The sequence below is a fragment of the Mytilus edulis genome, chromosome 6, assembly GCF_963676685.1.
Source record: "Mytilus edulis chromosome 6, xbMytEdul2.2, whole genome shotgun sequence".
NCBI lineage: Eukaryota > Metazoa > Mollusca > Bivalvia > Mytilida > Mytilidae > Mytilus > Mytilus edulis.
The window spans coordinates 44,864,060-44,891,545 of NC_092349.1; the positions used below are offsets into that span (position 1 = coordinate 44,864,060).

The window sequence follows — 27,486 nt, forward strand, 5'->3', positions numbered from 1 at the left end:
AGGACTAGTTTTAACATAATCTGTGTCATCAATTATGTGTTTAAAGTATTTTCCTGAAAAACCAGTAGACAGCTATAAAATAGCCTGCTACTTCATTGCATACCCGTAGCCAAAGGTGGGGGGGGGGGGTTCATCCGAACCCCCCCTTAAAATCAAATAAGCACCGTTAAAGGCAACGTTTTGTTCAAATTGTGACTGTTAAAGTCAAGTTCATGAGTCAAACGAACCCCCACCCCCTTGGAAATTCCTGGCTACGGGCCTGCATTGTTTTATTAATTAACTGGCATTTGTTCAAATTCAAAATATTACTTAATCAAAACTTTGCCAATTGTGTACACAAGGGCTCTGCCTTCAACTTCTTATTATTTCTGTAGCCATCAATAATTTTAACTCTCAATTTTTTGACACCATTGAAACAGAACATATTATAACAATATAAACATTTTATTGAAGTAGCACTAATTTTAACAACATTGTAGTACAACAAGGAGAAAAGTGTAAGTATATCTATAACAAAACTATTTTCTAGATAGTATAAATGTATGAATAAATATGCTGTACAAAGTTCTATGCAGTTGATTCAGTAACCATTTGAAAATACTAAATAATGTGACCATTTGAATGTACTAGATAAAGTAGCCATTTTAATGTACATGATATTTAATGTACTAGATAGAGTACTATGGATTCATAATTATTCGTTAGATACCAATTTTCATGGGTTTTGTGGGTAAAGGTAAACCATGAATTCAAAGGTTCAACGAATTGTAATTTTTATATAGGCTTTGTATGCATAACCAGGCTAATACAAGGAATTAAATACATGTAGTCACGAAAAAGTAATTTTTCCTCAATTCAGGAAAATTGATACCCACGAAAATATTAAAATGAATCCACTTTAATTTTAATGTACTTTTTACTATAAATGTGTTACTATAATCATTGGTGCTTATTTTATTAATTTAGAAGTAGCTTGTATCTCTGACATGTGAACTACATTTAGATACATATACATTCATATTTATACTAGTGGTAAATAATAGACAATGAACATGTGGTTTTGAATACAACTCATATCAGAGAAATATAAGTTCTTTTCTTGACCTATATGCACATGGTTGAGGTATAGTAAGATAGTACCAGGTGGGAATGAAAACAGATTGAAATTTTACAAAAAAATTTATATTCTCAGAAAAATAAATCAGATTTGAAGTTATGAAAAGCCCAGCTTCATTGCACTTTGTGTGCACTCATCAGATACTTCCAAAATATATGATCTGAATGAATTCTGGTGTTTAATGCCACTTTCAGCCCACTTGGTTACTGTAAATGTAGAAATTAATGCAAGGTTTTTATTATTGCGAAAAATGCGACAGAGTTGTATACACAATAATTTAAACTGGCATTTTGAAATATTTTATATGAATTAAACAGGATTCTTCTCAAACTGGGCTGGTGATCAAGTGTTCACAAATAGTGCTTCAAACAAGGATATATGGATCTGGATGTTCATGCAACTTGTTATACCAAATATTTAAAATATTCTGTTTCTGAGATAAAGATAATTTAAATTCAGCTTTAAGCAATAAAAGTAAGAAAAATGCCCCCCTCCCCTTTTCTGCTAAGATTGTTGTATGTGAGGCTTATTTGATATAATTTCATGTTACGAGCTAAAATGCATAAAAAAAAAATACCTGACGCTAAAGAATAGAAAACAAAGAAATATTAATTTATAAAATAAATACATTGTAAAATTAAGAGCATTTAGACACATATTGCATCTGGCCTAAAAAATGTGAATTTTTGAGAACTGCTTTTATTTTACATCGTATAAACAATATTGGGAAATATTGCTTAAGCAAAATAAATAAATAAGACCAGATTCACAATTTTTGTTTATACATAATTTGCAGAAAATTCACAAAAAGGAAGCAATGTCAATTTTATTCAGTTATCTATTTAGAATTCCTTATTGGTAACATTGGCTGCATTAACATTAATTTATAAAATTTTCTTTTATCATTGTTTATTAGTGTTTTTAATAGCTATTTACATCATTTCAACAAATTTCACCAATTATTAATTGTGATTCTGATGAATTTGTACTATTTCAGTCCAAAATTTGATTCAAAACAAGCAAAATAAAATAATTTTACAAAATCAACTAATGTTTTAATGATGTGTTGCAATGGAATATATTCAAATTGGAAATTTGGTTTTTATTTCATGAACACCTATTGTCTAATTCATGTGAAGGCAAGTTTAAAACTGAGAACAAATTTTGGGCCTTAATATTAATCCATTACAGAATTTTCAATGCTTTTATATGATACATTTATAATCATAATCCAAATATCTTTTTAACCGAAAATTCCAATTTATGTAATTTAAAAAAAAATCAATTTGTACTAATTAAATATTCATAAGAAAACAAATTTCACCATTCTTTTCAGTAAGTCATAGTTTCTTATAATTTTAATAGCTTCATTTGTTTCTTATGATTTTGATAGCTTCATTTGGTAAATCAGCCCTCGATGGGTAAACAGCTTTCATATTCCCTTCAGTATCTAAAATTTGCACTTGCTCCACAATCAATGTCTTCTGAACTCTTTTTGAAGCCTCATTTTGAGTTTCAGTGTCAACAGCGCCCCCTTCAGCACCTTCCTCTTCTGGTTTAGGTGTACCAAGTCCCATATCTAACATCCTGTACAACAATTCATCCATGACCTTCTTACATGTGTCAAGGTTCAAATGGCTGGTCACCTCTATAAACAAATCTGTTGTATCTTTGGTTATCTGAAATGATTGAAAAAAGTATGATTGTTGTTTCATTTGATTTTTTTCCCCCCATTAACATGCAGTTATGAAGTGCATTTAAATCACAACTTCATAATCAATATAAAAATATGGAGAATCAGATGAATTCTTTTAGAAAGTCAGATGTTTCCAAATATTTTACTCCTCTATGAGTTACATATGTTTTATAAACATGATCTAATTAACATACTAATTTTGATGACTTTCAATATGTAAAAAGATCTCTTCAAGTAGGGGACTTATAATCTATTATGAATGTTAATTGTTTCAGATTTGAATTCATTGCCATTAAGGTGGTACCTAATACTACAGGGAGATAACTCTGTAAAGTTAGCTCTAAACGTTTTAATTATGTTGTGTTGGAAAAGGAATATTAAGCTTCTCAATGATCAAAATTGGTGTTTGTCAAACTGCTATAAAATTTTTGAAATTTTTATATTTTTGTTAAAGGATCAAAGTAAATAATTTTACAAAATTTTATGAAAATTAAACGAGCCAAATTAATTTTAGTGGAAGTGTTGGGTACCACCTTAATATCTAAATATATAGTGAAACTCATTCAAAGCATTAAGGTAAGTGTTATAACTATTATTATAAATCATGTAAATACGTAAAGAGATTTTCTATACACATGATACATGCAGTTTCCTAAGATGCTAAGGGAGATAATTCTTCAATGCACATAAATCTTTGTATAATTAATTAAACATATGGATTGATATTTCCTTCATGCATCATTTTTTATAGTATTACGTAAACATGTAAAACAGGCAAATAAAATAATGCATATTTTAAAAACTGGCAAATAAAATAATGCATATTTTAAAACGGGCAAATATAATAAATATCAGTCAAATAAAATACATTTTTTTTTTAAATTTTCTAACACCATTCACTTTTATGACTTCAGAAATTTAGAACTTTTAAAACTCTGAATTAAAAATCCTTTTGGGTTTAGGTAGTTATGTAATGATAGCTTTCACCATTGAAACTTGTGTTTTCAAACGAGTAATGGTTTTCCTCCAGCTTTAAAGTAACTGTTAACTGATAATGGACAGCAACACTTGGATTATCATGGAAATTTATAGTTAATTGATGTTCAAATCTTATAAATCAACTTGAAATAAATAATTACAAATGAATTAAGGAAACAACTAAGGGAGTCATAACTCTAAATGGAGCTTGTCTTGTCTCCGTATGAACCTCATTTAAATAGGAGCACCACCATGAGTTATGGTGCAAGGCAGCCGTGGTTGGAAAGGTTAATTCATACACATTTGTAAAATTGTTGTCAGATGAATGCTTAGATTAAAATAATAAAATTAAAGTAGTGGCTGATCCAGAACATTTTGTAAGGGGAGCCACTGACTAATCTGGGGGTGGGGTGGGGGGTCCAGTCATGCTTCAAAGATTCCCTACATAATCAATTTTTTTTCAAAAAAGGGGCCCCCCAGGATCCGCCTATGTTAAGGTCTTACCTTTGTTTTGTCACTATTTGTGATCGGTGGAAATGATATCACATGACCTTCGCCATCAACCAAACATGGATACTGTACTTTATCCTTTAGTAAATCTAAGTACCTGTTAAAAATAATACAAAAGCATATTTTAGTAATGGAATTTGAATAAAAGTAGCAGTATATCAGAAAAGAAGATAAGAAATTTAAATTCATTGCTTTTGGCATTATTTGGAAATAAAAATTTTCTTTTGTTAAAATATTTTAGAATTTAGATTCTTGAAAATCTTCTACATGTTCTACAGCATCTTAAATCATCCTGGATAAAAGAAAGATTAATTTCTGGTATCTTTATGCTATATTGAGGTAAATATCAAAAATAACATTAGTCTTTTTTTTATAGAAAAATGTGTAAATAATATTGCCATACCATTTTAAGGTTTACTTTTGCAGAATATATAATAATCCTTATTTGTCATATAAGTAACATTATACGTGTGACATAAACAAAAGTAACAACAACAATAAAATAACTGAGTTAAACACACACATATCTATATATATATATACAAGTAAAACTAACTAAGAGTCCCCTGTCCTCAGCTCTAAAGACTGTTTTATAAAGGAACCTGTTTTTTTTTTCACTTGGTTTATATTAGAAGGATTTAGTAGGACTACTAGTTTTTCAGTATCAGATAGATTTGGAAACATAGGATTATCTATTGCCATGTCATTAAAAAGTTTTATTCGTAAAACATTATTAATTTGACAGTGGAGGAGAAAGTGATTTTCATCTTCTAAGGTTTTACAAGTTGGACATGTTCTATTGTCAGGGGTGTGGAAATATTTGTTGGGAGCGCTTGTCCCAGGGCAAGTAAAACTGTAAATTCTACTTGTCCGGAAAAAAAGTTACTTGCCCTGAAAGTTCTTATAAAAATTGAAGTATTTTCCTGTTTAAAGCTTGCACGTTTCTTAGCACTGTTTTGCATCAAAAAATAAATTTGAGGGCAGTGAGTGAAGAAGAGAAAACTAAATTATAGATTAACTACTGAATTTTAATCTATCATGTTAATTGTTATTATCATACAATTGATAAAAAAAATATTTTTGATAAAACAACCTGTTTTATTGAATAAAATAAAATGTCAAAGAAGTTTCTAGTTTGTTTTTCAAAGAGTTCAAGCATTTTTACATCAAGCTGCATTGATCTGATCCAGATGGTTCACTACTAGCCATTTCTTTAAGTTTGGCTCGTGCAGCTTCTTCCCCACCAAGTGACTTAACTAAGTCCTGCAAAAGAGGTCTGACATTTGTTACATCTCTATCTTGAGAATGACTTGCAACAGCTTCAGAAGTTGCTTTAACTGGCAGTTTGTGAGTTAAATGTCTGTTGCCTGATTTTAACCAATATACAACTGATGGTCTAGGATCAAATTCCTTTATACTGACACCATTTACAACAATTTGCATTTGATTTTGTAGATTTTCCTGTGTTAATTTGCTTCTCAGAGGACTTTTTATTATGTTCATTTGTGAAAAAACTCTTTCACATGCTGCTGATGAGGAAGATATGGTCAGCATTATTTCAATGAGAACATTAATATTTCTAAAGGAGTCATCTTGCTGCCTTTTTAAAAGGTCACAATATACAATTAGTGGGTAGTTATCTTTCTGAAACGAAACTTGAACTTTTAATGTCTGCCATTCTTCATGTGCATTTTTAGATTCCTCATCAGAAATAACACCACTGAAAAGTTAATTGACAAAGTGATTTAATGTCTGAGTTACCAAATAAACTGAGTTCTGTCAATCTGTGTGGCCATGCCCAAAAATCAAAAACTTTGAAATGGGATAGTGGGGGGATATCAAAATCAGAAAACCTTTTCAAAACATAATTTCCAATTTTTTCCAAAAGTGTGGAAACATCTTTGTCATCTTTGAAAGGAATCAGGTTCCCTTTAAGTGCAAGTCTACCGTCAAACATTTTAGTTTCAACATCATATTTCTCATAGAATACAGAGAGATTTTCACTAGGTTCCTGTCTCATAGCATGGATCTTGGAAAATAGAGTATCCATAGCTGCCTTTACTTCAAAAATCATTAAATCCTTGACCTGAAACAACTTTGAAGTTGCAGATATTGCACCCAAAACATCAAGCATGTCATTGAGATGGATATATTTTACAAATTTGACCTGTGTTAGGTCACCAAGAATAGCCTTGGCCTGCCCAATTTCATCACAACGTTTGGATTTATTTAAAATTTCTTCCATGTGTGAGGCTGTAATATGTAAATCTTGACAAACAGCTGTAAGAGCCCTGCTTTTTGAGCTTACCCATCTGACAGCTTTTATTTCTGTATGCATCAACAAGTCTTCATCAAATTTTGGCTAAGTTTTTAAGCTCACTCTTCGTTTTGGACTAAAGGAATAAAACTTACAGATACGTTTCAATTCAACTTCAATTTTTTTCAAATATACAACATCCTTAACAGCATCCAAAATTCCAAGTTCCAGTTTATGGGCAACACAGTGCATAACAATTACTTTGTTGTTAACCTGGTCATTTATCTGTTTGGCAACACCATTTTTAGCCCCCATATTGACAGCTGCACCATCCATGTTAACACAGACAATTTTTGGTTGACCTTCAACCTCATTATTACCTAAATTTATGCCACACTTTGACACACCTGACTTTATTGCAGCATATACACCATCTGCAGTTGCACTTTCTAGATTTTCAATCCTAGCAAGTATAGTTACTGGTTCGTGTGTCTCAGGGTGGACATATCTGATAAGAACACTTTCTTGTTCCGTCACTGCATGACGAGTCGGTGCTACCGTCTGACATAATAGATATGAACCTTACCAACTTCATATGTTCTTTTGTTTTGTCAGAAAGAACTCCAGATATGGCTGTCAAGAAATTAACACAGGCATCCCGTCCAAGGTGGTCATTGCCTAGTTGCATACCATTTTTTATTTGAATGTCACACATAAAACTATAGTCAGAAAATGGTCGATTGTTTTTGACAACTGCATATGCTGTGTTGAAAAGTTTTTCATACATATCAACCTCAGACTGATTGACTTTAGCCAAAGCCCTGTCCATTTCTCCAGAAACCTGTTTTGTTTTATTTGTTTCTCTTAACTGACAAGCTTGGTGCTTTGCTGAAAAATGATGGGCAGTTAATGTGTCCCTTCTATCTACTACTTTCCCAACAAATAAAGTTGACTTTTGATCGGCAAGTGTTGGATGTTTTCTACATATTATACAAAAATTTAATTTATTTTCCGTATTTTCTTCCGTAGAGAGCCAGGGGAACTCTGCTAACCAAGATGGTTGAAAATTCTCGCTTACGTTTTTTTTTTTCATACTCTTTGTCCTTCTCCGCCTGCGTTTTACGTTTTTTATTCGACTCTGCGACTTTGTCTGCATAATTTGCCCAGTAGTTTAATTAAGTATTTGTCCATCGTATTACTGGCCACAGACCACAATTAAATTCTCTATTAGTTCTTTATAACGTTTTGTTTCATTAAAAAAATTGCACCTAATCTTTTTGTCAAATTTTTTGTGTGTGTAAAGTACAGTTTTAGTCCAAAACTATATCCAAAATTCAGAAAGATTGCTCCTCTGTATTTTACAAATTCAGCTAATACACATCTATACCCCTATGGACAAGTCAAAAGATGTTCCGAAAACTGTAAATATCACCTTTTTGCACCTGGCCTAATCACTCTTTCCATATCAAAATCAGTTAAAATAAAACATCCAACAGTTTATTTTACCTCTCTTCTTTCATTTCCACCCCAGAAAAGCTAAGAAATGTATGAGAAAGGGAAAGAAAAAAAATTAAGAAAAAATACACTATAATTAAAGGGAACTTAAAGACAACGAAAAGTGGGATCATTAATTGTGGGCCTACTAGGATATGGACTAAAGGTAAATGACACTTCCGTTTTAGAATGGATAAAACCTAGTCGACGATCCCGGGTCAATGGACAAAGACAACGCAGTATTTACGAGACCTGGGTTCGCATACTTATTTTATTTTAATTTGTTTATCGATCTTTTACCGGTGTTTTTTTTTAATATTTATCGTCATGAACATTGATGTTTAAACTTAAATATATGTGTTTTAATTTTTACCATTGGTTTCCTTTACATAAAATTAAACTGCTTTATAAGTTTGAAAAATAATTATATATTTTTGTATGAATTCAACTTTGTCTAATATTATTTTTTACTTGTCCACGGGCAACCCAGACAAAAAAGTCACTTGTCCGGATGATCAAATGTACGAGTCGGGCGAGTCGGGCATAGCATTTCCACACCCCTGATTGTCTCGAGGTATTTTTAGATATCTGCCCTTCTCAATAAGCAAATTATGGTCATTAATTCTAATTTTTGTAAATAAACGTCTAGTTTCAAAATTGTGATATTTTAGATAAAATTCTTGGTCTTGTTTGACTTTAATATTTTTGTAAAGAAAAAGTTTGTTATTTTCATTCAAACTATTAATTTTATTTTCCAGTAGTTCTGAATAAAATCTACTTGTAATATTCTTAATCCAAGTCTTTAGTTTGTTAACTTGTTCCATATTTTGACAGGACATTACTTTTTGTATATCAATATTCATTTCTTGTGTTGAATCTTTTATAAAAGTGGACCAAGTATAAACTCCTTGTGAATCAAGGTGTTTACTTAATGTATAACTTTCTTTTAGCAATGGGTTTATGTTTTCAGTATTTAATCTAGCCCAATAAAGAATTGCTTGTGTTTTTATATATTTTTCTATTGGTTGTCTACCAAGTTCAGCTTTAACACCTAAATTAGCAGATGTTTTTTTAGTACCTAAAATATATCTACAGAAATTATTATGAACCTTTTCGAAGGGAGTCTTATCCAAATATTGGAAATTATCTATATCTTTGTTTTGGGTTTTTAATCTGCCTTTTGCTCTATAATAAGATTGATATGTATCCATGTATGATATTTCAGCATTATATGTTAAAATTGGTTTTATAAGAGAATCAAAAAGATTACAGGATACATTAACAGGAAAATTTCCCAAAAAGGCTGCATGTGTTTTTAATGAAAACAGTGCTTTCCTAGCTTTTTTGGTTAAATCTGTTAAACTTGCATTTAGATTTTCATTATTTTTTATCAGAGTGCCCAGAAATTTATACTCAGTAACGTTATCAATTTTTTCATTATTGAACCTTACAATGTATGGTTCCAGTTTTGTAGTTCTTTGTTCAATGATCATTGTTTTTGTTTTTTTAGTATTTAGACATAACTGCCATTTTTCACAGTAATTTGATAAGTTATTTAAGCTATTTTGAAGACCTTCTTTACTTTCGGATAAAATTATAAGGTCATCGGCAAACAAAAGACTTCCTATATCAGAATTTAATATTCTCAAGAGTTTTGAACCTTTATGGTCAAAATTTTCAACTATATCATTAATAAATAAATTGAAGAGTGTGGGACTAATACTGTAGCTGTATAGTGTCATGTTGATTACTTTGTGAATTCAAAATGGTTTTGTCCAGTTTGTTACATTTTGATACACCACATGTTGAATAACCCTGCTGACTACCATATTTAATCTTCTCTTGTTAGTTAAATTTTAAATGTTTAATTGCTCAAGTAACTTGGCATTTTTAAGCCTGAGAATTTAGCTATCTTAAGAGAGAATTTCCTATATAACCATTGATAACCTTCTTGTTGATGTGGCAGAGTTTATAATTACATGTAGCACTATGATATATATGTTTTATAACCTGCTAATACAAAAGACAAAATTATGGCATGTAAATGTTATATTTAAGAATTGAATGCTTCTTTTTGTAACTTTATTGGGGTGTAAAAGCGTTGACCGAAGTATATTTTGTATGAAGCGCTTCATTCTAAAAAAGTGTGCACCGTCAACGCTTTTACAACCCTATGAAGTTACAAAAAGAAGCATTCAACACTTATAATTACATTATTTAGCTAGGATCATGAAAACACGATTTACATCAAGTTTCTTTTTAATTTACCTGTGCACTTTATTATGGGACTTCCTGTCATCATGAATTATAAGTTTTATTGTGTAATGCAATTGCTTAAGGAATAACATGTGATGTGCAGTTAGCCAATCAGAATAATTTACGTATTATAATGAAACATACATCTAATGTAATTATCACAAAGTCACATCTTATAGGTGTGCACTTTGAATTTATCTTACTCATTCTATTAATGGTCATAATTTTCAATCATCATTCATAACAATAAACAAGCCCTTACTTATGTATGCCTGACACTGTGTTTCTCTTCTTTTCTTTCCGCTGCTCTTCTGCTTCTCTGTTCAAATCTGTCACTAGCTTTTCACCAGACACTTCTTTTTGTTTAAATAATGGAGTAATCTATAAAAGAAAAATCCATCAAAAACAGAATACTATGGTAATGGACCATTTTCATATTACAGACTTTTGACTGCAGGTTCTACAATTATTATACTGGTTACATACTTTAGAGGGGGGGCAAGGGGTTTAACTGTTTTGCTGTTATGGGGCAATTTAATTCTTTGTTATCTGTTATTCTGAAAATATATTTGCTGTTAGCTGTTATTGTCTTATTCATTGTTAGCTGTTATTGGGCTTTTAGTTTTTTTGTTATCTGTTATTGTGATAATGTATTTGCTGTTAACTGTTATTGAAAATTGGAATGTTAGCATTTTTTTGACAGTCAATATTCGGTAGAAATTGAAGATCATTGGACATTAGGGTCTACCAATAGTAATATGTTGGTCCAGTATTCGGAGAGGGATTCCATTAACATATACCCATTACAGAAGTGAGGTCCAGGACAATTCCAGTATATCTTATGATTATCCTTTGTAATAAATTCCATTTTTTTTTTGGAATATGTATTTAGAATTATCTTGTTTTTTTGTATGAGGATAATGTTCCTTGTTTCCCGTACCAACATATTAAATCAGAACGATTATTAATATGACAAAAAGGAAAACATATGGCCAGGATTATCTGACAAGAATCTCAATTAAGGACTAGGTCCTTACAACCAGTTAACCTTTTAGATAATATGGTACATTGACTCAGCTCTGTGATTCTCTTCAAAACAGAACCAAACACATTGTACAATGAAAGTTCCAACCATGTACTGGGTCCCGAAGCAGCACATAGCTGATTACAAACAAAGATTTATTTCGTCTTCAAGCCATTGCTCCCCTATTAAACTATGTATTCTACTTACTAGTACACTTGGTCCAATCAATAGCCTGATAAAAAATTGTTCAAATTGAGCCTTTGAAAATAATGGAATAAATTACTTTTGGAGTGTCAAAATTGGTTTGAGGTACTTGAAAAGTTGCATGCTTATAATTGGTGCTTTTGATTTTTCTACCCTATAAACTGACCACTTTGCCTCATAGTTTTATTAAGAAAAATTCACACACCTCATTAGATGGGCATTTAAAAAAGTCAGAATGCGAATATATATATTCAAACTATCTTAGGTAATTTTAGTAGCAACAAACACAAGAACTATGTGAATTGAATACCATAATAGCCCTTGAATTTTTACTAGATATCATTTTTGTCTCTTTGACATATTCCTCATTTCCATTCTCAATTTTATTACACACTATTTAAATTACAAGCATGTGTGAGTTTCTATAACTGTATAAAAATAGATGCTGAAAAAAAGTATTCTATAACAAATAAACAGCTACGCCATGAGCGCATGATACGTCCATCGCCCTTTTTGAAAGATTCGATTACTTCTTTATGTCATATCAGATATTTATAAAAATTGAAAGGGAGCTTCAGTCAATATAAATAAACAATACACCAAAGTTTCATGAGAACTGCTGAAAAAAAAATTCAGTTATTGACCGAAAACTTGAAATACCACCTTTTTTAATGAATAAAACCCCTTAACTCAATAACATAAAATCTAAAATTAATCAAAATAGAAAGGGCGCTTATGCAACAGAAAAGTTTAATGAGAACTGCTGAAAACGTTTTTGTGTTATTATGTCCGAAAACTGGAAAATCACCCCTTTTTAATTAACAAAACCCCTTAAGGGCATACGATACAGTTTTGATTCTGTATTTACAGTTTGATGAAAATTTCATATAGGCTAGTTTTTGCCTGCTTAAATCAAATATGTAATAAAAAATATACCTTCATGTGCTACTTTTTGAGTTTATAAATGAGGTCGAAATTTTGTATATTTGCTCAAAATTCGGATTTGTGGCCGTATTTTCCCTTTCGAAAGAAAGCCATAACTTTTTTGTTTTAAAAGATAAACACAAATTGTTTTTTGTTAGATAATTTGTAATTTTCGTATTTTATAAGTATCCTAAAAAAATATGCATTTTTTATTCAGAAATAACTCGTATTTATCAAATGGTCATGAATTAAGAAGAAATCATATTTTTTTGCTGTATATTTATCAAAATTGAAAAAATTCCTCTATCTACAGTTTTATAAAATTTGGTCCACATAATCTCCCTGCAAAATGAAACAAAATGACGTTTTAAAAAATAGGGGTCCATGCACTTGTTTTCAAATTAAATCAGTTTGAATGATAAAAAATATCGTATGCCCTTAACTCGGAAACGTAAAATCTGAAATTTATAAAAATTGAAAGGGAGCTCATGACAATAGATAGTAACAATTCACCAAAATTCCTTGCAAATTTGTGAAAGGATTTTTGAGATATTATCAGAAAACTGAAAAAAACCCACCATTTTTATTGAATAAAACCCCATTACTCAGAAACTTAAAATCTGAAAATTATGAAATACGAAGGCCGGAGCTCACGTCAATAGATATAAACAATTTCCAAAAGTTTTATGCAAATTGGTTAAAGAGTGTTGGAGTTAATATTCGACATGTTGACGACAGACGGACAACAGTATTCCATAATACGTCCTGTAAACGAGCGTATAAAAATATATTGAGTAGTAAACACATTCCAGAAACATAATTTTAAAAAACATGTTCATAGAAAATGGAATTCATTACTAAGGATTATACCCGTAATAAGAAATACTGAATTTGTCAAGGTCCCGACTTATTTTAATTTTTCATTTACTGTTATCTGTTTTTGTACATTTTAATTCCTTGTTATCTGTTATGAGCCAAATCAATTTGCTGTTTTGCTGTTATTGGGACCCCCCTTGCCCCCCCTCACTTTAGGTACAATGTAGAACATCCTGGTACTCAGTTAATTACGAGCAGCCCAAAAAAAAATCAAATATATGACTGGTGCAATTTAGGGGGAAATTTACTATTTTCCGATGATTTATTCATGCATAGAAAGCATTTAAACAATTAACTTTCCCTCAGAATTGTACTGATTAAACTTCAATTTACTTATTCATGTTGCTCTTGCTTATCTCAGTACCAGAATGTCCTACCACAGAGATCGAAGGTAACCTGCTTAAATATCAATTCCAGAGTCAAAAGTCGATTATATGAAAATGGACTATTGTGATCATGTAAATTCCTTTTTGGAATAAATATAATTATGCCATATCATTTAGACATTTTTAAGGATTTTCATGATTATTTCGGGTAAAAAATTAGCTTCCAATACATTTTGAAATAAAAGATTGCAGTATTTTTTTATAAACAGATACTTTATCATGCTAATTACAGTGCACACAAGGAGCAAATTAATTTCAATGAATCATACATTAAGTATTACATATTGAATAAAGATATGAAAGAAATTGCAATGATTTAAAACAGATTTCAATTTGAAAACAAACAAAAAATCTTAAGTTATGCTAGTCATGCTTGTGGTTTTTAATCAACTGGTCTTCTCTAAAATTACAAAACATGTATTGCCAAATATCAAAATTGTGTTGGTTCTTTGTAAATTTCTGTGGCCACGACCTACAGACTATCACTTTTAAAGAACTTTGCATTCCCCCCCCCCCCAAACCCCCTGTCTCAATGAGTACCATCATGAGTCGACCATGATTACAATAACAATGGTACTCATGGTACTATTCATTTCATCTAATAAAAAAATATGGAAAGAAATAGTAAATGAACTTTTATTAATCCAGTGATCTCCAGATATACATCTCCAATCATGCATTGTTGGTTTTAATCTAGCTTAAGCGTGCATGCTTTTCATAAAATAAAGCTTCTATTTTAGATAACATATCTTTGGTTTACTAAAAAATTTCTATTTCTTACCATTAGAGCATGTGGAAATTTGGCATCATAAACTATTGGTTTCTTGATGGACTTCAAATCATGTGTAGCAATGGTTGCTGCTTGTCTCTTCTGACATATCTCATCATGCAGTTTTGTCTGTAAAAAAAAAAGAATATAATATATATTATTCCATCTTTATGTCTTAATGTATTTTATTTTACATGTGTCAGATTATTTCTGAACTTGGTGAAGTTGAAATTTTTGTACTATCAATGATTTTGTCAGTTTGTGTGCTTTGCTAAAAGTAAAATTAAGATTGGAAATCATGAATATGGGGGAATGTGTCAGAGAGACAACAACATGACCATAGAGCATGCATATACCACAAAGGTGTATATTAATCATGTTTTATCATGTTTATTCTGTATTTCTTTTTAATTTATTTTACAGATTTTTGGCTGTATCTGTGCAGTGTTTTCTGGTTGATTCATGGAAAAAAAATCACTATTTTCTGTGTTCAGTAGCTAGTGGTCACTTTGAAACAAGATGATAATTTATGATTGAGGGTCAAACCACCATGGCTTTTTTTTTTTTAACTTTTTTGGATTCGAGCGTCACTGATGAGTCTTTTGTAGACGAAACGAGCGTCTGGCTTATATACAAAATTTAGTCCTGGTATCTATGATGAGTTTTTTTTGTAGGACACTGTTATATCATGTAGTATACATGATATATGTAGAATAAAGACATGATGGAAAAAGATATTTCAGAATTAACCCTCTGAATTAAAATCACCACAGTTCTTAATAATTTGCTAATGAAGGAGTGATTTTAAACTGAGTCAACTTGAGCATGTTGAGAGTATGGTACTTTGAGTTTTCTAATATGATTACTCTAGATATTGTATTTTTTAAATACATGTATATATATACATACATATAAATGTATTTTTTCTTTCAAATTATCACTCATGCATGCATGACAATGTAAATATACATGTACCTGAAGTGTAATGAAATGTTTGTAGATCATATTAGACTTCTTGAGGTACAACTGCCTTACTATACAACATAATACATATTGACGGACTGACAGGACTGCTGGCGTCACTTGTACAGTGTAACCTTCATCTTCTTGGAAATGCAAGATATTTATCATATCTTTGACAACTTCTTCTACATCTTTATTAGCTTTCTTCCCTTTCTTCTTTTTGTCTTTTTGCTTTTTATCTTTTTTGCCAGATGCTTCCTGCTCTTTCTTCAGAACATTTGCCAGATAATCTATAACAGATTTTGTCGGACACTGTTCGACCAATTTGCCAAATCGTCTGTCTTTAAATTTATTTCCTTTCAAATTCAATTCTTTCAACTTTGGACAGGCACTTAATTCAGCAGGTACTGAGGATAACTTATTGTTAGACAAATCCAACAAGTTCAGGTGAGGCAAGTCTGAAATTTCGGACTGAATTTCTTCAATCTGGTTGTCGCTTGCCTGAATTTGACTAAGATGAGACAACTCTTCACTATATATTCCCTCAGGTAGTGATGTTAAACTATTGTTTGAAATGATAAGAATATGGACTGATGTCATCTTCTCAATTGATGGAAATATCTCTATTTTATTCATGCTACAATTCAAAGTGTGAATCGCAGTTAATCCAGAGATACTTTCTGGAATCGATTCCAACTGGTTATTTGAAACATCGAAACATTTCAATTTCTTCAAGTTTGAAATGGTTTCTGGAAGTCGAGTTAGCTTGTTGTGGTCTAAAACTAAATTGGTCAAATTAACAAGAGAACCTATGTCATCAGAAAGTTCTGTTAGGCATGTATTTGAAAAATCAAGGTAGTTTAGGTTTGTTAATTGGTACAGCCTTGAGTCTACACCATTTGCCTTAAGATAACCTGATATGGTGGGCCCTTGTAATTTAAGTTCATGTCTATTTTCTTTGATTGCAACACTAATTTCGTTCCATGTGGAAGTCATGATTGCATGTACGACCGGAATCAAAATCCGACTTGTCTTTTCCTTTTACAAATATTTTAAGATATGGCCAGATTGTTTCACATCAAAACTAAAATTGGGGCAACCAATTCCACAACTAAAACTGATGCAATAACAAACGACTACGATCACGTGCTAATTAACAGAATTAAACAAATACCGGTATCATTAAATTTTATTAAGTATGTGTATGTTTTATCTCTCAACACTGTACAATAAAACTAAGTAAAAATATAATAAGATAAGCTTGACCGTTTCATTTATAAAATGGTGCTGCGTTGTTGTTTATAATTGTTTTGTGAGGATTTGGCTTCTTTCAAAATAATCCTTTGAAGTAACAAACTGATCGAAGACTCATAATTCTTGGTCACAACAATGTTTACAGGAAACAAAATAATCGAAACGTTTGTCAACATGTAACGTCATTTACATGTATAAATGTAGCTGATTATAGCCCGGTACATCATAACTGATAGATTATGGGCGACAATAGGTACTTATTCTCCCTAAAAAATGTAAACTTATGAAAAATTCTAATGTTTAAATAGGTCAACATCTTGAACATGGTCAAAACCACAGGTGATTTTTTGGGAAATTTTATCAATATTATAACAATAAAATATTGTAAATAATAAAGTCTACTAACCGTACGATTTCTTGTTGAGAAGTTATTTCGGCACACATATGCATTATATGTTGAACAGGTTGGAAACAAATAATATGAGGCAGGCATTACCTGTAAATGGGGACGAAGTCTGTATTCATGAATTATTTTTTTGTAACTTAAATATTTATTAAAAAAAAGAAACGGAACTGCCGTTACGTTTTCGATTTTGGTTCTGTTGTTAGGGATTTTAGTTGTGACGTTATTTAATTCATGACGTCATATGCAATGTAAACAAAGAACATGAAGAAAGGCTATCATCAGATAATCAAGGAATTATTAAAATTGAAATTGGTATTGCGTTCCTTGCTATTTTATACTAGACTGATAAATATGTATTTTACTCAAAGTTTCATACAAACGAGATGGAAAAAGGAAGTACATTGTAGAGCTATATGGTGAATGAGTGTATAGCTTTCATGTCGATCCAGCCCCATATTCAGTCAGAGCTCAGACACATACAAGTCTAAACATGTTTTGACTCAAACAAGTCAAAAAGTGTAAAAATCGTAAAGTCAAGTTTTGACTTGTTCACGTCGTTTTCCGTTTTGTGGTATATTTTCATCAACCGTGGTTTTTTTGAATTTACCGCCTTATGACGAGACCTACGATCACGCGGTTTTTTACGGGACTTCATGCTACCTGACGCCATTGTTAGAAAAGAACTGAAACGTGAAAGTCAGTGAGTACAGTATTGATTTTTATCATTTTAGGGGCAAAAGTAGGGTTATTTAGGCACGTTTTTGAAATGATCCACAGTTGTTCCCCGATTTTTTAGGTTTCTAAACACATTTTTTACAGATGAAGGGATATCAAGTAAACAATATTTTGTCAGTGCCATCAAGGCGCGTGACTTCTAAATTGGTACGCGTGCCTTTTGAAGTGACCTACCCGAAAACAACATTCGACTTCTATAGGTCAATAAGTGTTGTCTCTGTTATTTATTTGTAATTTCGGGAGACAACTCGTGATGTCTTCGGCAATTATATTGTTATTACCCGTATTACCGTATATTTTCTGAAACAAATTCCAAACGATACTGTGTGTTATCATGGTTATGATAAACATTAAATAATGCAATGTTTGAGAATTATGATTTTTTTCTTCTTGATAGAAAGAAGGGAGGGAGTTTATTTTCTAAAATTGTCAAATGAATATAACTTGAAAACTAAAAGTGATAAACACACACAATCTTCAGAAATTATCACATAACAATAACACAAATCAATTGAGAGTGAGTCCATGGGAGTCATCCCCACCCCCTTGAATTTGATAATATATGCTTTTATCTTGTAAAGGTCCAGATCCCCACCCCTTAACTATATATTTTCTTGAATGGGACGACAAATCAAATTCAAAGAAATTAAAGGGAAATCCCTGGGGGGTCACCACAACCTGTTTTCGATTTGAGAATATGATATTATCCTATAAACGGACCAGATCCCCACCCCTAAACCATATATTTTCTTGAATGGGATGATTAGACAAGTCAAATGAAATTAAAGAGAAGTCCCTGGGGGTGTCAACCCACCCCGATCAATTCGAGAATGTGCTATTATCTTTTTAACGGTCAAGATCCCCACCCTTAAACCATATATATTCTTGTTAGGAAGAATAAAACACATCAAATGTAATATACATGTAGGGAGTTCATGGGAGCTACCCCACCCCATACATGCCATATGTATGAAAAACTTTTAAATGGTTGAGATCCCCACCCCTAAACCATATATAATCTTGTATGGGACAATAAAACAAATCAAAGTCCCTGGTGGTCACAGCATCCTGTTACAATTACTTCTTGTTATGTAACATCATTCTGTCACTAAAAAAAAATCATTTTGCATGTTTTGTATTTATTTATAATTTTTTTTTCTTTCGTATCATGTACAATGTATTGATGGGCTTGCATGGTTGATTGATCATCAACCAAGACAATAGCCAGGGTTAAAATTAACAGTCTTTAAGAAATTTTGGAAAAGTTCATGCTAGTCCTATTTAGACTTGAATAAGTCTAAACTGAATTTTGTAAATGTTGGATTGAAGGTAGCTTGTGCTACATTTGACAGGTTTGACTATAGACCGAGAAAATTAGTCAGATTTCATGTGATAATTCAAGAAGCTTTTTTTTAAATTGTTTTATTTTATCTTCTTTGTTCATATACATGATATATTCACTTCTATCTGAATAAATCAGAAATCAATTAAGTTCTTGTTTTTACTCTGCTTGGTTCAATGATTCATGTACATGTACATTGATGTATAATTTTAATAAATTTATATAAAACATATCTTCTGGTATTTCTGAAAGGTTCTGTTTTTTAAAGATAAACTAGAAATGGCTTATGTCTCTGCGAGTCCAATTTGGACTCGAATAGGTCTGAAAGTGAAATTGTTAGAACTTTGATTGCAGCTAAGCTCATTGGTGATTTATGTTATGTAATGATACTAAAAGCTATCTCTTATCGGTTTTTTGCTATCTTTGTTCATTTCACACTGAGAGAGAGTATACCAAGAGACTGAAAATGTCTGTGTTTATTTGGACTTAAATAAGTCTAAAATTTAATTTATTTATTTTGGGGTAAGATTGTGTACAAAACTTTCCTGTTGATTCCTAAAATTTTCATTCTAATGATTTATTTAGTCGCCTTAGACTCACATATAGATATATGAAGATGTGGTATGAGTGCCAATGAGAAAACTTTTCATCCAGATAACAATTAATAAAAGTAAACCATTATATGTTGTTGTATGGCCTTCAACACAAAGCAATGCTATTAATGGCAGTGAAAGTGTGTTGCATTTATCAAAATCCATCAGACTGTGTGCTGTTATATGACAGGGGGGGGGGGGGGGGCTCTTAACCCCAATTAAAGTTAAAATATAGTTAATATAAGTTATTTGAAACATAATGAACATAAAAGGAGTTTGATTGTTATCGAGAATTCCTTACAGCATTCTTTTAAAACGTTTTACAATATTTCTTGTTCCAGATGTGTTTTATTATTTATAATTGAACAAGTGACACTAAATCTTATAATCCTGTTATCGTTGATAACTAATAACATTATTCAGTCTTAAGAAGAAAAGAAGAAAGTGTCTTTGTAAGTTTTATTATTGAAGTAGGTTTTTTTCCAAATAAATTTTCATTATAATTTGAATTTATTCATCAAGTATTGTCAGAAAAAAAAAAAAGGCCCATTGGGGAAATATAAAAAAGTTGGTTATGTCTGTCAGTCATGTTTTTGGACTGGAATATGCCTGGAAATGAATTTGAAATTATGTAGTTTGATTTGTGGTCACATCAAGCAGATAATTGATTTTTCCAACAGATTTTTTGTATTAGGAAGAAAAACATTGATTTTAATTGATCAAAGGTCTAATTTTAAAGTTTTCATCTGTTCTTAGCAGGAGGTTTAATTGCATAATTTTAATACAAATATATACTATGTATACTAGTCTTCTTGATTAGTGACCAGATGTCTGCATTTGGATTTCCTTGTCCATTGTTCTTTGTTATATGAACACTTATTAACTTTATCATCTCTATCATGTTCATTAAGAAATATTCCATTAAGAAGTAGTGTATTAAAAACCAGGACAGGCTGCCCAAAGTAAGTAAATTTTTTTCAATGCAGGTTTAGTAGTCAAGACAGTTTTAAAAACATGAATTTCTCAAACTGGGTTACAATGTACATGTAGTAAAAAAAATAACTTAAGTTATTTCAAAAAAATATAATTGTTTCAAGTAAGTTATTTGATGAGTCTTAGCATTGCTTAATAGCAAAAACAAAATAGTTTTATTTTTATCATTAACTGTATACAGCTGTGTTAACTTATTTGTCTGATGTACAAATGAACATGATGAAGAATGTTGACCAATATGACTTATTTATGCTTTCAGCCAACAAACTAACTGAAAATCTCAAAATGAATACAGATGAAAATCAAGGAACTACAAGTCATGATAGTGAAAGTAAGTAGATGCTATTTTATACGCCCATATTTAGTCTGGTATGAATTAAAATCACTAACAGTAACTGTACCATTGCAATGGTTTTATGATATCCAATACACTGCATGCTAGATTTTGCACATTTGTTCTTCATCTGATTTCATATAAATTTTAAAAAAAAAATGAAAAAGAGAGATGTTTCTGAAAAAAGTGAACATCTTCTGTCCAAAATAATTCCTCCATTTACTCAATAAGTAAAAGTAGTGACAAGCAAAGAGCAAGTGTACATGGGTGTCTTATTTTGACTTGAATAAGTCTGAAAAAGTATTCAGTTTATTTTTAACCTTTGTTTGGAAATGAAGAACTTTGAAAATGTTTTTTTCTTAATTACTGTGAATGGAACAAGGTTAAATTGAAGTGCAGTTTTTTTTATATAAGGCATAATATATTTTCTGTGATAATTCCAAAAGCTTTCACTTCTATTTTTTCTTTGAATATAAATTAAAGCATTCATTCAAATTTTCTATTTTTTTGTCTGCATATACAATGTATATATGCTCCTTTTGGAACTGAATATATACTACATGTTTAAGTCCGACTGAACCTGAATTTGTTTTATTTAGGATCTTAGTTTGGACCTGAATAAGTCTGAAAATGTTTTTCCTTTATTACTGTGATTGGAACAAGGTTACATAATGTCTTACAATATCTCTTGGACAATATTAAAAGATTTCATTCCTATTCTTCTTTTTAAATGTATTTGAATTTTTCCAATCAAGATTAATCAGATGTTAAAAAAAGGGGGGGGGTGTAAATTTATGATAAGCCAAGAAACAGAGAATCCTAACATTCATCCAGAATTTGATTTTCATTAATATTTTTGATTTTATATATAATCTTAATTCAGAGGGAGGTTGCATATGAGTATAAAATTTGTCAGATTTCCTGAGTTAATTCAAAAAACTTCTATTTTGTCGTCATTGCATATACAGTGTATAATGCTCCTTTTGGACTTGAATAAGTCTGAAAATGTATTTCATTTTGTACTCTGCTGGGAACAAGGTTTCATTGAATTGCACTATTTTATATAAGTAAAGACATAATTTATTTCATGAGGTAATTCCAAAAGCTTTCAATCAATTAAGTGTTCTATTTTGTCGTTTTGGACTTGAATAAGTCTGAAAATGTTTCATTTAGTACTATGCTTGGAACAAGGTTAAATTATTTAGAATTACAACATTGTATATAAGACATAATATCTTACAATATCTCCGACAATATTAAAAGATTTCATTCCTATTCTTCTTTTTAAATGTATTTGAATTTTTCCAATCAAGTTTAATCAGATGTTAAAAAAAGGGGAGTGTAGATTTATGATAAGACAAGAGACAGAGAATCCTAACATTCATCCAGAATTTAATTTTCATTAATATTTTTGATTTTATATATAATCTGAAAATGAATTTATTCACGAAGATCTTAATTCAGAGGGAGGTTGCATATGAGTATAATGAGTTAATTCAAAAAGCTTCTATTTTGTCGTCATTGCATATACAGTGTATAATGCTCCTTTTGGACTTGAATAAGTCTGAAAATGTATTTCATTTAGTACTCTGCTGGGAACAAGGTTTTATTGAATTGCAAAATTTTATATAAGTAAAGACATAATTTATTTCATGAGGTAATTCCAAAAGCTTTCAATCAATTAATGTGTTCTACTTTGTCGTTTATGACTTGAATAAGTCTGAAAATGTTTAATTTAGTACTTTGCTTGGAACAAGGTTACATTGAATTACAATATTTTATATAAGACATAATATCTTACAATATCTCTTGGACAATATTAAAAGATTTCATACCTATTCTTCTTTTTAAATGTATTTGAATTTTTCCAATCAAGTTTAATCAGATGTTAAAAAAAGGGGGGATGTAGATTTATGATAAGCCAAGAAACAGAGAATCCTAACATTCATCCAGAATTTGATTTTCATTAATATATTTTATTTTATATATAATCTGAAAATGAATTTATTCACAAAGATCTTAATTCAGAGGGAGGTTGCATATGAGTATAAAATTTGTCAGATTTCCTGAGTTAATTAAAAAAACTTCTATTTTGTCGTCATTGCATATACAGTGTATAATGCTCCTTTTGGACTTGAATAAGTCTGAAAATGTATTTCGTTTAGTACTCTGCTGGGAACAAGGTTTCATTGAATTGCACTATTTTATATAAGTAAAGACATAATTTATTTCATGAGGTAATTCCAAAAGCTTTCAATCAATTAAGTGTTCTATTTTGTCGTTTTGGACTTGAATAAGTCTGAAAATGTTTCATTTAGTACTATGCTTGGAACAAGGTTTAATTATTTAGAATTACAACATTGTATATAAGACATAATATCTTACAATATCTCTTGGACAATATAAAAAGATTTCATTCCTATTCTTCTTTTTAAATGTATTTGAATTTTTCCAATCAAGTTTAATCAGATGTTAAAAAAAGGGGGGATGTAGATTTATGATAAGCCAAGAAACAGAGAATCCTAACATTCATCCAGAATTTGATTTTCATTAATATATTTTATTTTATATATAATCTGAAAATGAATTTATTCACAAAGATCTTAATTCAGAGGGAGGTTGCATATGAGTATAAAATTTGTCAGATTTCCTGAGTTAATTAAAAAAACTTCTATTTTGTCGTCATTGCATATACAGTGTATAATGCTCCTTTTGGACTTGAATAAGTCTGAAAATGTATTTCGTTTAGTACTCTGCTGGGAACAAGGTTTCATTGAATTGCACTATTTTATATAAGTAAAGACATAATTTATTTCATGAGGTAATTCCAAAAGCTTTCAATCAATTAAGTGTTCTATTTTGTCGTTTTGGACTTGAATAAGTCTGAAAATGTTTCATTTAGTACTATGCTTGGAACAAGGTTAAATTATTTAGAATTACAACATTGTATATAAGACATTATATCTTACAATATGTCTTGGACAATATAAAAAGATTTCATTCCTATTCTTCTTTTTAAATGTATTTGAATTTTTCCAATCAAGTTTAATCAGATGTTAAAAAAAGGGGGGATGTAGATTTATGATAAGCCAAGAGACAGAGAATCCTAACATTCATCCAGAATTTGATTTTCATTAATATATTTGATTTTATATATAATCTGAAAATGAATTTATTCACGAAGATCTTAATTCAGAGGGAGGTTGCATATGAGTATAAAATTTGTCAGATTTCCTGAGTTAATTCAAAAAACTTCTATTTTGTCGTCATTGCATATACAGTGTATAATGCTCCTTTTGGACTTGAATAAGTCTGAAAATGTATTTCGTTTAGTACTCTGCTGGGAACAAGGTTTCATTGAATTGCACTATTTTATATAAGTAAAGACATAATTTATTTCATGAGGTAATTCCAAAACTTTCAATCAATTAAGTGTTCTATTTTGTCGTTTTGGACTTGAATAAGTCTGAAAATGTTTCATTTAGTACTATGCTTGGAACAAGGTTTAATTATTTAGAATTACAACATTGTATATAAGACATAATATCTTACAATATCTCTTGGACAATATAAAAAGATTTCATTCCTATTCTTCTTTTTAAATGTATTTGAATTTTTCCAATCAATTTTAATCAGATGTTAAAAAAAGGGGGGATGTAGATTTATGATAAGCCAAGAAACAGAGAATCCTAACATTCATCCAGAATTTGATTTTCATTAATATATTTTATTTTATATATAATCTGAAAATGAATTTATTCACAAAGATCTTAATTCAGAGGGAGGTTGCATATGAGTATAAAATTTGTCAGATTTCCTGAGTTAATTAAAAAAACTTCTATTTTGTCGTCATTGCATATACAGTGTATAATGCTCCTTTTGGACTTGAATAAGTCTGAAAATGTATTTCGTTTAGTACTCTGCTGGGAACAAGGTTTCATTGAATTGCACTATTTTATATAAGTAAAGACATAATTTATTTCATGAGGTAATTCCAAAAGCTTTCAATCAATTAAGTGTTCTATTTTGTCGTTTTGGACTTGAATAAGTCTGAAAATGTTTCATTTAGTACTATGCTTGGAACAAGGTTTAATTATTTAGAATTACAACATTGTATATAAGACATAATATCTTACAATATCTCTTGGACAATATAAAAAGATTTCATTCCTATTCTTCTTTTTAAATGTATTTGAATTTTTCCAATCAAGTTTAATCAGATGTTAAAAAAAGGGGGGATGTAGATTTATGATAAGCCAAGAAACAGAGAATCCTAACATTCATCCAGAATTTGATTTTCATTAATATATTTTATTTTATATATAATCTGAAAATGAATTTATTCACAAAGATCTTAATTCAGAGGGAGGTTGCATATGAGTATAAAATTTGTCAGATTTCCTGAGTTAATTAAAAAAACTTCTATTTTGTCGTCATTGCATATACAGTGTATAATGCTCCTTTTGGACTTGAATAAGTCTGAAAATGTATTTCGTTTAGTACTCTGCTGGGAACAAGGTTTCATTGAATTGCACTATTTTATATAAGTAAAGACATAATTTATTTCATGAGGTAATTCCAAAAGCTTTCAATCAATTAAGTGTTCTATTTTGTCGTTTTGGACTTGAATAAGTCTGAAAATGTTTCATTTAGTACTATGCTTGGAACAAGGTTAAATTATTTAGAATTACAACATTGTATATAAGACATTATATCTTACAATATGTCTTGGACAATATAAAAAGATTTCATTCCTATTCTTCTTTTTAAATGTATTTGAATTTTTCCAATCAAGTTTAATCAGATGTTAAAAAAAGGGGGGATGTAGATTTATGATAAGCCAAGAGACAGAGAATCCTAACATTCATCCAGAATTTAATTGAGGTTGAAATAAAGTGTAATACATGTATTTTATATGAGACAATTCTAAATGCTTTCATTTCTATTTATTCTTTTGATATTTATTTAACTCATATTTTCCAATTAAATAATCCGATGTGATAAAAGATTAGGGGGTGATTTCAAATTATGATAATAATTTATTTCTTGTTTAGTACTCGGCTTGAAACAAGGTTAAATTAAATTGTTATTCTTTATGATTATGTTGAAAATAATTAATGAAGCTTGCAGTTTTTTATTCATATAATGTTTTTGGCATTTTTTAAAAGAGAGTTCTAAAAGTTGCCCCTCACCGTCCCTGTCAACTTTTCCTCAACATTTCAATAAAGGAAGACCAAAAGCCATAAAACTTATTTATTTGCAGGTAAACCAACACATTACTGGTATTAACCATGTAAATTGGTTATTCACAGCACTTTCATTGACTTTGTTTAGACTTCCTGCTGATATTTGTCATTCAACCATGTTTTTTATGATAATATATCATACTTTTGAGCAATATGTCTGATAATCAGGAACATAAAGATAAGTTATCAACGTTATGTCGCCTTTGCAATGGATTTATAAGAGATACTAAGCTATATGGGAAACAGAGGTTTGCTGCAGAAATTTTAAGCATATATGGAATAGATGTATTTTTAGAAACAGATGACTTGTATCCACCTTTTTTGTGTAGTCCTCATTCAAGAAACTTGTATAGATATAGGGAAACAAATGGAGAGAGTCTAAATACTTCATTAGACCTGAAATCACTTACCCCAAAACAATTTTATCCACCTCATAGTATAAATTGTGAAATATGTTTGCCATCTAGTTCACCTCGTGGAAGACCCAAAAAAAGAAAAAGAAGAAATGAATTCCAGAATGATGAAGACATTAGCTTTGTTAATTCAAGTGTTACTTCAAATCCAGATGATAAAACAAATCCTTCAACTAGTCATTCCAGTGTAAATAGTCAAAATGAATATTCTCTTCTTGAGGGCTTGTTACAGCATACCAAACATGTTATGGCCAAGCTGAACTCAAACCAGAAATGCATGTATTTTAATAAAATGCTTGACATTTTATCACCAGATGAAGAAACTCTTCTATGTAATTCCATTGGAAACAAACAACGCTGCCCCATTTCAAAGGATTCTAGTTCCTTTTCAATGCTGTACAAAGATACTGAAGCAATGGCAAATTTTGATGTGTATAAGTGGACAAAGAACAGATATGGACCTCTGGTAGGATATTTATTGGGGCTAGCTGGACTTGGTACCAATCTCCAATTGGTAGAAAATAAGCCGACTGAGACCTTATTAGTTTCACGTGCAATGGAGCAAATATACACCCTTTGTAACAGAACCTTGATTTCCCCTGTATCTTTTCTGCTAAATCTTACAGCATATTCACTGACAGGAAGCAGGTTGCTTGTTGATATGATTGGCAATGTAACCCCAGCTGGACATTACAAGACAGTTACATCTTGGATTA

General features: G+C 30.4%; 3 protein-coding genes across 3 annotated transcripts in view; 1 reads left to right on the top strand and 2 right to left on the bottom strand.

Moving 5' to 3' along the window:
* Positions 1–425: 425 nt before the first annotated feature.
* Positions 426–16,491, bottom strand: LOC139527739 (leucine-rich repeat-containing protein 47-like). Its single transcript, XM_071323381.1, has 5 exons — positions 15,467–16,491; positions 14,504–14,620; positions 10,571–10,689; positions 4,296–4,398; positions 426–2,796 (listed from the first exon to the last, which is right to left on the bottom strand). Exons 1-5 carry the CDS (start codon positions 16,448–16,450, stop codon positions 2,485–2,487), a joined length of 1,635 nt encoding a protein of 544 aa, XP_071179482.1. The 5' UTR covers positions 16,451–16,491; the 3' UTR covers positions 426–2,484.
* LOC139528957 (zinc finger protein 862-like) lies at positions 5,463–6,894 on the bottom strand. The gene is made up of 3 exons (XM_071325203.1): positions 6,714–6,894; positions 6,155–6,554; positions 5,463–6,021 (listed from the first exon to the last, which is right to left on the bottom strand). Exons 1-3 carry the CDS (start codon positions 6,892–6,894, stop codon positions 5,463–5,465), a joined length of 1,140 nt encoding a protein of 379 aa, XP_071181304.1.
* Positions 16,492–16,781: 290 nt separating the features above from the next.
* LOC139527738 (synergin gamma-like) overlaps positions 16,782–27,486 on the top strand; it is a gene marked incomplete in the record, with an annotated part of 53,688 nt that continues 42,983 nt past the window's right edge. The window contains 1 exon segment of the mRNA XM_071323380.1: positions 16,782–16,961. Coding sequence (XP_071179481.1) covers positions 16,948–16,961 — 14 coding nt within the window.